Genomic DNA, 15096 nt, shown 5'->3' with positions numbered 1-15096 from the left:
AGCCTGAAATTAAATACTTTCCTGAGACAATTTTAGGCTCAAATAATTGTTTATGTAAGCACATAAATAAAAATAATTTTTCATCAAAGGCTTTATACATAGGGAGGATGAACAAAGGATAATAATGTTATTCATTGAGCAATAATGAATTTGGAGATGTCTTTCCTAGAGTGTCTCAAAATAATGCAGCAGGGGGCAAGAAATACAAGTAATGAGGTTAAAGAAGGCATAGTCCATACTAAAAAGAAAAATTTCCTTTAGATGCAAACTGGAGTTATCTGGTCTGATAGGAAGTACGTCCAGGAAACAATGTTCAGGTTCTTGAATAAAAGGAATGATATGGTGTAAATTAAGAAAACACGGGAAGACCATGACTCAAAGTGTACCCAGGTTTCTAATATAGAAAAACAAATTAGATGAAACAAAGAAAACTCAGCATATAAAAATCCAAATCCCCTTAGGGAAATAGTCAGATTTAAGAATAAGTTAGAAATGACTATAAAACTGCTGAAAATGAGTTGATGTCAGTGAAAAACATAACTATGTATTAATGGATGTTATCTTATTAGGAACACTTCAACTACATAAAGACAACCTTTCATGCATGCTTTGCATAGAAGCTTTTAATCATATTCCCAAGGGCAAAGAAGTTTAGTATATGTGTATATATTAAAAGTCTGTATGTTAGAAGTTTATATATGTGTGTGGTTGATCCCTGAACGACACAGGTATTAGGGCTGGTGAGCCCCTGCACAGTCCAAAATCCATGTATAACTTTTGACTCCCCTAAAACTTAACTACCAATAGCCTTCTGTTGACCAGAAGCCCTACCGATTTGTGTAAAAAGTTGATTAACACATATTTTTGTATGTTGTATGTATTACATGGTATATTCTTACTATGAAGTCAGCTAGAAAAAAATGTTATGAGGAGAAAATACATACACAGGACATACATACATACACAGGACTGTGTATGAAGAGAAAATACATACACAGGACTGTATTGTATTTATCAAAAAAAAAAATCCACATATAAGTGGACCCGTGCAATTCGAACCCATGTTGTTCGAGGGTCAACTGTATATACACACAGTGACGGTATGCAGTGGATGACGTATGACCCAACTTTGGTGCTCTAACGAATTGTCAGGGCAGCAGAAGCAGCATGGGAGACAAGGTTCAGAAACTTTCTCAATTTGAAGCAAGTCATATGTGGAGCTAGTTTTGGAGATAGAAAGGTCATCAAGAAACCAGTAATGAAGTCTGCATGAACAGAAAACGTTAGTTTCTGGAGATGGTAGAGTCACCAAGAAATGAGCAGTCCAGCTTGCACAGATCTCTGGAGACAGCCTCATTAGCTCTGTTAGTCAGGGAACTGCATGGTTTCTAGGCAGTTGTACGTATACAGACCGTTCCTACCACTTCTTCCGCATGGTCCCCTTGAGCAGTCAGGTAGGTCACCCTGAACTGCTGCACGCTGCTGTCTGAAATGTCCCATTTTACCCGCAGGCTAGAAGTGGTTTCGTCATCTACAACCAGGTTTCTGATTCCCGTTCGGAAAACTGGAATAAGCACAACCAAGGATTAAAGAACTTTTAACCCATCATATCCCAAAATGAGCTCTAGAGACCATCTGCGGACATGGCAACAAGTATCACTTAATATATCTCTCTAATGTAGAGTCATATGAAGAACAATTAAGCTTTGGTGGTTAATGGCGGGGTGGGGGTGGGCATCATATCTACGGGTAGCAGATAGAAATGAGTTTAAGAGATACTTACAAGGTGGACCATGGACCCTCAAAACTATATATATATATATATATATATATATATATATATATCAGTAAAGGGAACTGGGGAGAAGTCCTTGGGCAAGGGGAGCCTCCAGGGGAGCATGCCCACGAACACCTCCCACCAGTGCTCTGCTGGAGAAGCAAAAATGAGGGACCAGATGGGGTCAGCCTCAGTGTATGATCCAGCATCCAACATACATCCTATTCATTTGGTCCCTCATTTCTATTTCAACACTCATCACTCAAAGCACACGTCTCTCACCATGGCTGCCTCTATCCATTCAGCCCACGTGGATATTATCCTTCCTCTGATATCTGTCCAAACCCCTTCAACCATGCTCTCTAACATACTCCTTCTCCTCTCCCGAGATGCTGGCTCCCTCCTTTATCCCATCTGACTTCATTTCACTCTGTCCATCTCCAGTGATTCTTTCTTCTCTTCATTCATCCATTCATGCAGCAAACATTCACTGAGTGTTTCCTTTATGTCAGACCGTGTTAGGCCTTTGAGATATACAGGGATGAACACTTGACAAAAATAGTAAAAGTCACAGAGGAGGGAAGAGAGTGACATTTAGCAGGCAAAATTGGGGGAGGGTACCAGGTAGTGGGAATGAGAGGCAATGTCTCACCTTCAAGGCTAGGAGTTCTAGATGGCAGGAGGAAATGGGAGAGCTTGGAAAATATGGTTGAGTCCAAGAAGAAAAGCAGAAGGATCTTGGATGTCATGATAAAGAGATGTGGGGCACTGTGCTAAAGAAGGGCTCGATAAAGATTAACTGGACAATGAATGAATCAGTGAATGAATGAATGGGTGATGGAGAGCCACTGAGGGTTTTAGGTGGGAAAAAAGGCGGTATAATCAAACTTGTGTTTCACCTAGTTGACTCTGACAGCTAGTTGGAAGGTGTATCATAATGGGGGTGGGGGAGGCGGAAGTTACGTTGAAAGAGAAAATAGCTGAGGTGGGGAGCCCATTAGACCAGCCAGGTCTCGGTTACCCACAGAAATGCAAGGACACCATGATGTGAGTAATTCTCAACAGAGGGCAATAGAAGTCACTGTAATCAAGAGAAGGAATAGATTCCTGGGATGTGCTATGTGAACATTCTCTGAAAGACTAAATAGGAACCCAAAACAAAGATGGAACAGATAGAGATGTCACAGTGAAGTCCAAAGACTCATTGGCATTTAGGGCTAAGGGAAGTTTGAGAGGTTCTAAAAGGAATAAAATTTGAATTGGAAGGCCCCATTCCTAAATAATAATGTAAAATAAATAAAACTGGGACAACATAACTTCTGTTTAAATCAAACTTTTCTTCTAGGTAAATGGGGACAAATTCTATTTGTCCTTACCTGACGTCACAGGTCTGGTGGGGGCTATGGTCGTAGAAGGTTCGGTCCAAAAACTGTCAACTAAAAAAATATTCATTACTTTAAAATTCTGTAATGATCGTAACTACACATTTGTGTATAGCATTTTATAATTTTCAAAGAAAATTTCACCTATATTATCTCACTTGTTTTTCCCAAACCATCTTGACTCCGGTTGGAAGAAAGAAGAAATGAGCTGTAAATAAAGCAGATGTGATATCTACTCTTCTGATAAGGAAACTGAACCCCAAAGAAGTAATGTTTCTAATCACAGATACTAGCCTTCATATAAACATTTGAATTACACATATAACTTTGTGAAACCTCCTGTTACTGTGAAATGGGGCATAACCACGGTAATTAAAGGAAAATAAACAGTGCTGTAGATCCCGCTGTGAAAGGGCAGCCAAACAAGACCACCAAGGAAGAGAATAAGCGCATTTTCTATGTCATGTATTCACCCTGGGCAACCAGCGCATTGGAGCAGTTGTGTGATTCTCCGCCCAGAGCCCCTCTTCAGGGTCAACACATTCATCACCAGCTTCTGGAATACTGGCTGCCAATGGCTCAGAGCTCTGGGAACTGCCTCCCCCTGAGGTCACAGACTCTGTTATGGGATGGCCCACCTCCAGATACTGGAGATGCAGGGATACAAAGACTCAGCCTCATTGACTCAGTTTGGGACAACTGCGGAGGGTCATCCCAGGTCCAGAACTCCTCACGGAATTAGCCAAAGGCTCAGTTTTAGCTTCTCCCTATGCCTCATCCTGCCATCCTTACTTCCTTACAGATGTATCTCCCCAACTACAGTCTTCAATTAACCTTCTGGATGCAATTTTCTGTCTCAGAATCTGATTCCAGGGAACCTCATCAAAGAAAATTTAATATGCGGTTAATACCTCATATTTAAAAAATGAAGGGATGAATGAATCAGTGAGTGCATTTTATACAAGATTCTTGGAACCAAGATTGACTTGGGAAATTCCAAAAGCTCTTGGACATGCTTGCCCTCAGCTTATTTGTTCACTCATTTATTCACTTATAAATTATTTTACCCATCCATCCATCCATTCAACAAGTATTTATTGCACAGTTAAAATATAACAAGCACTATGCTACTGCTGGGGACATAATGGTGAACAAGACAGATATGGTCTCTGCCTTTATGGTGATAGCCTAGGGTTCTCATATGCTTCACACAGCAGTTTCATTAAAAAGGTGAGGACACATGAAGAACGCTGGGGGACATAGAGACATTGAAGCCTCTGTAGGCAGGAATAAGGTGGACGGGCAGGCAACCAGTTGGGCGGGGGAGGGTATCAGAATGGATGGTGGCCACTGGTGAAGTCCCCTCAGACAGACCGACACTTACGTGTGGTCCCCACAGCGGTCACCACCTCACTCTCGCTCCCATCATCCAGTATGGCCAAGAGCGACACTTCATATTCAGTGCCGGGCTCCAGGCCTTCAATAACATGTGAGTCTTGGTCTTCTTTTAGGAGAACCTGAAAAGCATTTGGTGCTTAGTAACTGGGTTTACTGGAGTAGAAGTGAAAGTTAAGGAAAAATAATAAAAAGGAAAAAAAAGTTATCCTTAGCATAAGCAAGAAACAACTAAGCAGAAAGAACTCCAGGGCCATTGAATTCAATTTTAAATTCAAAGCAGAGACCTAATTCCTTTCCATTCCCTCAACAAACAAGCTATTAATATTGCAAAAGTACCAGTTGAAGGTTTTTTTTGTTCAATGTCGTTTATGAAAGTCAAAGGACCTGAAAACATATTGTACATATGATGAAGGCCCTAGCCAAAAAAATGCCATTTTGATCTTAGAAAAATCATATGATTTGACATTTATAAAACTCCATGCCAGGCAAAATATTAATTACTTCTGGGATTCTCAATCTCTTCTAAAGTGAAGACCAACTCAAATGTGCAGTGGGTATTCACTTCCAGAGAAAATGCTCCAGATTACTTTTCAGTCTGTTTCAGACAACTCACTTCTTCAGTCTTCCCACCATATACTGGAATCCACATCAACTTGTGCTGCCCTTCATCAGCCGAAAGGGGATGCCAGGTCACTCTGAAACTATCTGTCGTCACCTCATCAATTTCCAAGTATTGCTGGGCTGGAACCTCCTCTGTGAGCCAAGGAAGGAGACTTTGTCAGAGAATGGAGAAGGCAAAGAAGCCAAACTCACATAGCTCCCAGGGCTGTGGGAAGAAGGCTCTCTGAGGAACCCCTGGCTTTAGGAAAGCACATGGAAGCTGAGAAAGCCATGCCCATCAGCTCAGTGGGACCTCAAGTTTCTGCAGCCAGCATTTACCCACAGTATAAATCAGGAAGACCATGGACACAGCACAGTTTTTAAAGTCTTCCAGTAATTTCCAGAACTCTTAGATTCTCTATTTGGCTCTTTTCACGAACCATAAAAAGTAAGAGTGTCCTATTCATTAGTTTACTAAGATATTATTTTCTCATTATGTTGAGGAAATTAACAAATTGGTGTCCTCGAGGTCTGGGAAATGTCCCTCTTAGTTTTATTTGCTTTTGTGCTTAAATCATCCCCTTGTAATAAGTTAAAGAACCTGACATCCTTTTAATCTTGTATATATGGGTGCCATCGGAAGTGAAAAATGATTCATCAGACCTTCCACAGTTTCATACTTCAGGGATGTACAAGAGCCCAACATCCAACTGTGTCAGCCATTCTCAGTCGTTGATTTTTATTACTTGAAATTAGAGATTTTATTACTTATTTTTTAAAAGATTTTATTTATTTATTTGAGAGAGAGACAGAACACAAGCAGGGGGAGGAGCTAAGGGTGAGGGAGAAGAAGACTCCCCACTGAGCAGGGAGCCCGACATGGGGCTTGATCCCGGGACTCCAAGATCATGGACTCAGGGATCATGACCTCAGCCGAAGGCAGACGTTTAACCCACTGAGCCACCTAGGCACCCTGAAATTAGAGATTTTAAAACTCTTTCACAGGACACCAGGAGAATCCCAACTGGAGTTAGCCCTCAGGAGGTTTTGTGGAATTACTGAACTTTTTTCTGTGAACATTGTTTCTCAATGGAGCATATTTCTGATCTCTCCAAAATAGCTCCTCCTGTCCTCAGTACAGCACTCAATTGTTTTCCCAAGCAAAGCAATGTTAAGTTCAGAAAGCAAACAATAGAATTTTTGCCACCAAGAGGCGAAAAATTTTTGTGTTTATTGACTACAGAATATATATAGAAAAGGAAAATCATGCAGTCATGCCTTATGTTTTTTATTTTAGTATTTAAAAGATTCCATATTGTTGTATTAATATTTCAGGCTACATGAGTACATTATTGGCTAAAGATTGATGTTTTAGGTTACATAGTACGAAACTGTCATTCTTGCAGGTCAAAAAATTGTTGGGTGTCAGCAATTTTGGAAGTTCAACTTAACATACATGCATATGAAAACAGAAGAAAGCTGTGAAATTTTTAGACCCATAGAACAAAAGAAATGGTGTAAGATTAGGAATAGAAGAGTTCACACATTTACTTAACTGGGACCTTTTGAATTTAGATGATCTTTCCTCTCTTTCCTTTGCTTTGATAGAAAATAATTAAGCAGTACACATTCTAGTCACCTAATTGTTCAGTTGTTAATGCAGCGTAGGGGCGCCTGGGTGGCTCAGTCGGTTAACCGCCCAACTCCTGGTTTTGGTTCAGGTCATGATCTCAGGGTCATGAGATGGAGCCCCGTCTTGGGCTCCGTGCTCAGTGGGGAACCTGCTTGAGATTCTCTCTCTCCCTCTTCCCCTGCCCCTCCCCCACACACATGAGCACGTGTGCTCTCTCTCTCTCTCTCTCTCTCTCAAATAAATCTTTAAAAATAATAATAATACAACACAAAGATCAAAATGTAATCTCTTCAAAATCATAGTTGAGGAAGCTGCTCCAGCTTCTGGTTTCTATATAGTTACTCTTGGAAACTTCCAAACCGTAATAAGGCTTACCTGTTGTAAAAATTCCAGTCAGAGGCTCCGACTGCCCCTCATCATAGATAGAGATAATGGCCACAGTGTACTCCGTGAGCGGCGTCAAGCCCTTCAGAGGGAAGGTAGTAACAGGATCGATTTCAACCTGCAAAACAGAGAAGTCGGACCAGCTACATCCGATACTCTCCAGACACAGGAAACAGAAGGCATTTTTCTTATTGTCTGTAGTTTACTGGGCCTGGCAGCAAAGCTATAAAGACTTCAAAAATATTACTGAATTCTAGAACCAGTCAGCTTCTGTATTATACAGTTCTAATCTTCACCTTTATAGGCACTTAATAATAAGACGCTGAGGAATGGAAGAAATGAACCTATTTACCTGATAGCAGACTCTGTCAAAAAAAGATACCATTTAAAATGTTTTCAAGAGGTATTTAGAGCAATATCAATAAGATCCATTATTTACAATACTATCAATGACTAAACATGATAGCACCTGAGGTTAAGGGGAAGGTGACTAAGCTTACTGTATGGATTTGCTCACGGCAGTCAATGTGACCTTTACCAAAACATAAAATGTGTCACTGTCCTACTTAAAACTTTCCTTGGCTATCTCTGTTGCCTTCCAAATCAAAATCAAGCATCCTGCGATGACCTCTTGGTCTTGCATAATCTGGAGCAGTGCTCCTTTTTCTTGCCATAATCTGAATCACCCACTGGACTCCAACCACACTGACCTCTCAAGTCCATGTCTTTCCCACCTCAGGGCCTTTGCACATGCAATTCATGCTTTTTGGGATCCTAGCTCTTTTCAGAACTAGACCTTTGCCATCTCTCAGGATTGTGCTTAACTTTTACCTCCTGACAGGGGGTTTCTCTTGTCACCTACCTCAGTAGGGCTATCCCCTAACACTGCCCTTGTTTGTTTCCTCCCAGCACCAAACACAGCCTGTGATTATTTTATATATTTATTTTCTCCTGTGTAGAGGGTAAGCCCCTCCAGAACAGGACCTTGTTTAGCTTCTTCAGTACTGCATGTTGAATTATATTTGTTTTTGAGTGAATAGAGGAGGCATCAAAGATCATTTTTAAGAGAGATAATAAAGGGCTCATTAGAACTCAGAGCAATCCAGAAACCATATACATCGCTAAGAAATCAACTGCAGGTCAAAAAAGAGAGTGTGAGTCTTGGGGGAAGGAGCTTCCACTTTCATCCTTTTGAAACCCTTAGCCACTCTGCTAAAGAGGGCCAACCAACCTCAGCCACCCCAGCTGAGATACCAGACACAGAAGTGAAGTCATCTTGGAAGTTCTGGCTCAGTCAAGCTCCCTCATGAATGCAAGGGTCACCTCAGCTGACACCACATGGATCAGCAGAGCCAAGCTGTCCTTGCTGAGCTCTGCCCAGGTTGCATAATCATGGATTATTATTTTAAGCCAGGGTATTAGTTATAGGAGTGAACTGAAAATATCAATTATCTTCTCCTGAATCTGGGCCTGGTAATATTATAGGTCATTCTTAGCATTTAATGTTTACTTTGGTTTAGGTATTGTCTGTATGCTTCCTGTGTATTAGTTCCTTTAACCAGTAGTCCACAACCTTGTAGAGTAGCTAATTATTACCCTTAATTTGAAGATGGTGAAACTGAGACTCTGAAAAATTAAGGAACTTGCCCAATGGAAAACCAGCTAGTACCCAGTGCGTCAACACAAGTATTTGACAGGACTCAAAATCCTATGCACAGTATGGCTTCATTAAACTCACAGAAAAGACAAATCCATATTTTAAATAGGAGTTCAAGACATGTTCTTCTAAATGATATTTACATATTGCCTCTGTTGTTTTGGATTATAATAGCTGGGTTTACTGAGCACTTACAACATGTCAAGGACTTCACATTCATTGTCATGTTTAGCCCCCTCTTCCCCCCACCAAACCCTAAGTATTTATAATAAGTATTTTACAAAGAAGGAATGGGAGGCCCAAAGACCTAAACTAATTTCCAGGACATAAATCTATTAGCTGGAATGGGTGGTTATGCCTTGACTTCTAAGTCCCAAATCTGTGACAAATAGGCATTTCATGAAGATATCAAACATACACAAAGCAGTTAAAAATCAAACTTTCTTTGGTACACCAAGAGACAAAAAGGGAAAAAGTGTTATATACACACACAGTTTTCCCCTTTTATATATGTGTGTGTGTGTGTGTGTATATATATATATATATATATATACACACACATATACATATGTATATAAGTGTATATCTTTTCAGCATACATGTTGAAACATACATATATATATATATATATCTGTTGAAAAGATCTCTTTTATTTATTAAAGCATTATTTGCCTTTGAACAGACCATATTTTATGCATTAACTACTGATTATTTTATTCCATCAAATGAAAACTTTAAGGTGTCATCTATTTTTATTAGTTATATTATGTTTTAGACAGTTCTGGAACTGATTTTGTTGGTAGTACTTTCAAGATGTAGGAGAAGAATTTGAGAAAATGATAACAAATGACCATGATCTCATGGTTATATAACTATTTTTGAAAAACTTTCAAACAGTCTGGACTAAAAGCTTAATTTCAGTCTAATTCTGGGATGGATAAAGAGTCCTTGATGAGGAACAAGGGACTGGGCTCCGCTCTGGGCTCTCTTATTGAGTCATAGCTGTCGGGAACTGGACTTGCGTCTGAGTCTAAAAACTGGCCTTTCATTTATAAAACTCAAATGGCAGCACTTTAGTTTTCCATCCTGCTTGCACATTTCCCCAAATCCTCTCCCAGCACATGCTCTCTGAGATGGCCCTGTCCTCAGCTGACAAGCCATGTTTTCTCTAAGGGTTGCATGAGGGGCTTTCTGTAAACTCTCAGAACAGTGGGCCGGTTCAAGGTAAGCACTCTACACAGGTTAGCTGCCATCACCACCATCACCATTGACAATTGGGTGCCCTGTTTCGTTTTTCTTCCTTGGTCTCCAAGCAGTTGGAGAGAAGGATAATACAGAAAAGACAAAAGGGAGAAAGAGGAAGTGAAGGACGGAAGATGGGAGGAACAGGAAGTAAATCAGAGAAATATAAATTGAGTCAAAAGCAAAAGCTTATGATCAATGGCAGGTTACATAACTAAGTAGATTTTGGTTGGGACATTTTAAAGTTCATTCCAAAATGTTTTGGAAGGTTCCTAAAAACCCAACTGTAGTATTGCCTATAAATAAAAGCTTAATTAACACAAGTTAAAGCAAAATATAGTAGGAATACTCACCCTTAAAATCATATATTCCCAAATTAGGCAAAGTAATGTTACACTTAAACAAAAGACATTTGTCTAGCAACATTCAGTCTCAATGGCATGGTTAAGAATTAAGAAATAAGAACACACACACACACACCAGTCAAATTGGAAATGCTACAAAGCCACATATTGTTTATGTATTTTACTCAAATAAAATTTTCTCAGATTTTTCATTCGTAGACCATTTTCTCATGTTTTAAATTCAGCTTTACCAAATATAGTTTTCTAATTTCCCAGCACAATACAAATTAGAAATAGCAAGTGCCAAAGGCATCTCCAAGATTGAAAAACACTACAAAAAAACACATGTAGTTCTCAACAAATATATTAGTCTGGGGTCATTCTTTATAATGGCAAATAACCTAAAATACCATAAAAGGCCACAACAGCTATAATTTTTTTCAATGGATGTTAAGTACATTTCTTGTGCTGATCATTTCACAATATATACAAATACCAAATATTAGCAAATGTGCAGTATTGTGCTTTCATTATCCAATGTCCCGTGTGAGGGGGCATTCTGCAAAATACTGCTTGGATTTAATTGTAGGAAACAGTTTGTCTCTGCAAATGAAAACAGTTTCTTCATCTGGTCAGAAAATAGAAATGATGTAATTCAACATATTTCCCTCTTGGTCTTAACTTCTTGGATCAAGTTGAGGAAAAATAATAATAACTTTGCTATCTATCCTGTTAAAATATATTCCCAAGGAAGGAATTTGTGGAGAAATTATTATTTGTGAAGAAGTTATTAGTGACTGAGTATAAGTAAGATACTGTATCTTCATGAGTTCTAGTAAGTTCTGCCATTTTAAAGTATCTTCCTACACAAAACTTGAATTACTCAGTTTTGTATTTAACTCATCTAACTAGCATCTTTCAGATGGTAGTTTACTCAAAAGGAGAGAGATAAAGTGGATTACACTGACATTAATTCTAGTTTACAACATCTAGGAAGATACCTACTTCCCTACCTCCTTGCACTGGGGCAGACTATATATTCCAAAGATGCCCACATCTCCCATCCCGCCTGCCTCTCACCATTGGTGGGACCTGTATTCCTCCTCATGTTGAATCCACGTGGGGACCTGTGATATCTCCTACCAGTGGCATGTGGTGGAGGTGGTATTCTGTGACTTCTCTGAGTAACTAAAGGTGACACAGTTTTCACCTAGTGCTCTCTCTCTCTCTTTCTCTTTGTCTCTTTGGATACATGTTTGGGTACTCCTGAGCCAGCATGTAACAAGTCTAGCTCCCCTAAAACTGCCATGCTGGAGGGATCATGTAAAGAGTCTAGTTAAAGACACGGAGAGCTACTCTGGCTCCCAGCTGATCCAGTCTTCCCAGACCAGGCACCAGACATTTGAATGAAAAGCTGTTGTGATGACATCAGCACCAGCCAGTATCTGGCAATGATCTCATGAGTGACCCCAAGCCAAAAATATAGATCCAAGTAGTTGACGCACCAATTCCTGGCAGAAACTGTGAGAGAAAATAACAATTTGTATTGTTTTAAGCCACTACAGCTTTGGGAATGATCGGTTATGCAGCCATAAAAAGCTAACATACACCCACCAAAAAAAAAAAAAAAAATAGACATTGTGATCCACAGCTTACCTCATTAATTTCAGTGCCATCTGCATTGTTATATACAATTCGATAACCACTGATCTTTCTTGACGTTGGGTCCCAGGCTAACCGAGCACTGTTAGAGCCAACATTGGAGATTCTCAGGTTTCTTGGTGGACTTAAAGGCACTTTGCAGTAAGTGGAATAGAAAATTATTAAAATGTTAAATAACATACACCTAAAAAAGCCAGAAAAAAAAAAACCCACCCCAGCATCTTTGATTTCTAAACGACACACATATGAAAAATTTTAACCAGATAATAACTTATAACAAAGAAAACGAACAAATTAACAAAGAAAAAATCTTTCCTTGTAAGGAATGAATAGTATTAATAAGCTACACGTGCTTAGAAATAAATAAGATTTAGGTACATTTTCTGTGTCTGTTTTTTCCAATCAATGCTATTATTACAGCCTGCTATAAATAAGAAACCTAATGGATCAAAAACCACGGCACCTGAAATTAAATCTTAGCAATTTCATTCAACTGTCATTCGATGCTGGCAAAGTCACTCTGCTGGTTCTCTCCACAATTTCCCACCTGTAGAGCGAGGTTGATGGCCTCTGTCCTCTCTACTTGGGGATCTACTAGGCATTTTCAACTTAACCTGTCCCAAACCGAACTACCGACTCCTGCCACCTTTTCCAATCTTCTCTCTCAATCTCTCCCTCTGAACAAATGGAAACTCCATCCTTCCTATTGCTCAGGCCAAAAACCCTTGAGTCATCTAACATTCAGGTTTCTGAACATAGGTCACCTTCCCACTGCGGCCCTCCAGGATCATCGTCCGTAAAATAATGCTTCCACCCCAATCAACCCCAATTCCCGTCCCTGGTTTATTTCTTATATTGTGATTTTATTGATCTACTGTCTCTCTCCCTCCATATGTTGTAACTTCAGAGTATTAGGGATTAATTTTGTTCCCGGCTTTATCCCCAGTGTAGCAAGTTCTCAATATATGTATTTGTTGACTCCATGAGTAGGAGGCCTGCCCTGGATAAATCCCACTGGCTTTGTGGGAAGGTGTAAAAATGAACACTTTGCAGTTGCTTTAAAATTATATGAAGAAGCATTGGTATTTCTGCAGATTCCTATCAACTCCATAGTTTTCTGTATTTCTTCAAGGGCCCTCTCCTGATTCAACAGATTAAAATTTGTCAATAATTTTTGAGAGTTTTATCAGCTTTTACAGGCTTATAGTACAACCAACTATTAAGGTTTATCACATGCTCTACGAGTCTGAGATGCTCTGGAACAGATCATTACAACTCATGTCTCTCATTAAACCCTTACAGTAGCCTGCAAGGAGATTATAATATCCCCATTATATAGGTCATAAAACTGAGGTAACTTGGCCAAGGTCAGAGTTAGTAGGAAGAGAAGAGCAGTTAGAGTTAAAACCCAGGCAATCAATCAATCGATTCGCGAGCCTGTGATAGAGTGCTGATAGAGCCAGCAAACACCTGGAAGACAAAAAATAATAGTTGTCAGCCATCGCCACAAAGTACGATGCTTCCTCACCCAATTAGTGAAAAGTGAAAATTGGTGAAAAGACCAATTATTTTCACTCATTCAATACATATTGACTATTTGGCCATAAAGAGCCTATAGAGTTTAGTGACTCTCTTAATACGTCAGGGGCTAGAGAGAAAGTATAGGAGAGAGAAAAGCAATATAATTATTTTAAGTGTTGTGTACGCTTTGCTCCAAATTTTTCTGGAGTTCAGTTAAATTTAGCAGTTGGGTGGAACAATGTCTAGTTTCCTTACTGCATAAATATGCCAGTCCTAGGAACAGGAACCCACAGACATCATTTTGGGGGGGCCATCCCCCTCCTTTTTTTAATCAACTGGTATATTTCCTGCCACTAAAAAAATACACATTTTCTTAAGTTACAGTTAGCTCCTAAAGGTTTCAACCAAAGCCAGTATTCCCAGTTTAGAATCCCAACATGTATTTGGGCTTTTATTCCAGTATTTCCTCTGAATGACTGAGCTGCTCACATGTGGTTTCTTGGCCTGTGACAGGATCGCTGGCCTCTTCTCCGAACATGGCATAAACTGTAACTGTGTACTCCGTATTGGGCATCAACCCACTCAATTCAATATCTGTGTGGGTGTCTCCAATTTTCATCTGAAAAAAGAACACATGTTATCAGATCATTAGCCAATGTGTACCTTCATGTTGATCAGAGTGTGGCTGAGTAAAGGTGAGACTTCGTAGGGTAAGATTTTGTGTCCTCACAACCCCTTATTCAAACGCTTCAGTCATAATTTTTCATTGTCTGGTGTCATTTTATATTAGGAACAGGTGCCATGGAACCATACAAAACTGAACGTACCCATGTGTGCTGTTTTAGGATAACGCTTTACATCTGGACAAGTTGTAATCTCAGCCAGAATAACAGCCTCACAAATTCAGTCCTCAGAAGAGTGTGGGTGGAACTGAGTCAGAAATGTTGTCTAGAAAGAGTATAAGCTCTAGGTCAGCAAGCTGGGGACAGAGCCAAATGGGCATCTCTCATCACTGGCTAATTCAAACCAGTCCCTTGGCTGGGTGCCCATTCTTCACTTCAAGCCTGACTGAGCTGGACCAGTTTTGTTGCCCCATTCAAAAAAGGGGCCCATGCACTTGGATTGCAAGTTCTTTCCAGGTTGCAGAAGAGATCAATCCACCTTGACATCCAAAGTGGCAATTTGCTTTTTGATTCAGGGATGACTTTTCTGACCCTTGGAGTCAAATAAACTAGCCAACATTCTTAGTTGTGTGACAACTGCTTGACAGCATGGTTTTATTTTTGTTTTGGAAGGAAGAAAAACATCTCCAGAGTCAGTCTCCAATCACCCAAGTGCCAGTGTTATTGTCAAATTAGAAATTTTAATTCTGAAATATTTCCACATATATAAAATAAATGTAGAGAAATGAATGGGATTCACCCTGTTGCACCCACCACTCAGATTTAATAAATATGAACATTTTGTCATATTGGCTTCTGATCTTATTTTTTAAT

The 15096-nt window shown here is 39.6% G+C and overlaps 1 protein-coding gene across 6 annotated transcripts in view; it reads right to left on the bottom strand.

The window, feature by feature from the left end:
- Nucleotides 1-15096, bottom strand: part of COL14A1 (collagen type XIV alpha 1 chain) — a 214471-nt gene that overhangs the window by 119820 nt on the left and 79555 nt on the right. For 4 of the 6 annotated variants that reach the window (XM_073893159.1, XM_073893157.1, XM_073893158.1 and 1 more), the window contains 7 exons: nt 14090-14219; nt 12074-12213; nt 7166-7292; nt 5171-5310; nt 4544-4676; nt 3154-3213; nt 1413-1564 (listed from right to left, as the gene is read on the bottom strand). In XM_073893159.1, coding sequence (XP_073749260.1) covers nt 1413-1564; nt 3154-3213; nt 4544-4676; nt 5171-5310; nt 7166-7292; nt 12074-12213; nt 14090-14219 — 882 coding nt within the window. Of the gene's footprint in view, nt 1-1412; nt 1565-3153; nt 3214-4543; nt 4677-5170; nt 5311-7165; nt 7293-12073; nt 12214-14089; nt 14220-15096 lie in introns of those variants that run through there. The other 2 variants (XM_025871047.2, XM_073893161.1) reach the window with 2 other exon arrangements.

This window comes from Callorhinus ursinus, unplaced genomic scaffold (assembly GCF_003265705.2).
Source record: "Callorhinus ursinus isolate GAN/ISIS: 27379988/994484 unplaced genomic scaffold, GSC_fseal_2.0 scaffold5, whole genome shotgun sequence".
Taxonomy (NCBI): domain Eukaryota; kingdom Metazoa; phylum Chordata; class Mammalia; order Carnivora; family Otariidae; genus Callorhinus; species Callorhinus ursinus.
The sequence above is the reverse complement of the archived record's forward strand: the minus strand, read 5'-3'. Positions and strand labels throughout refer to the sequence as shown.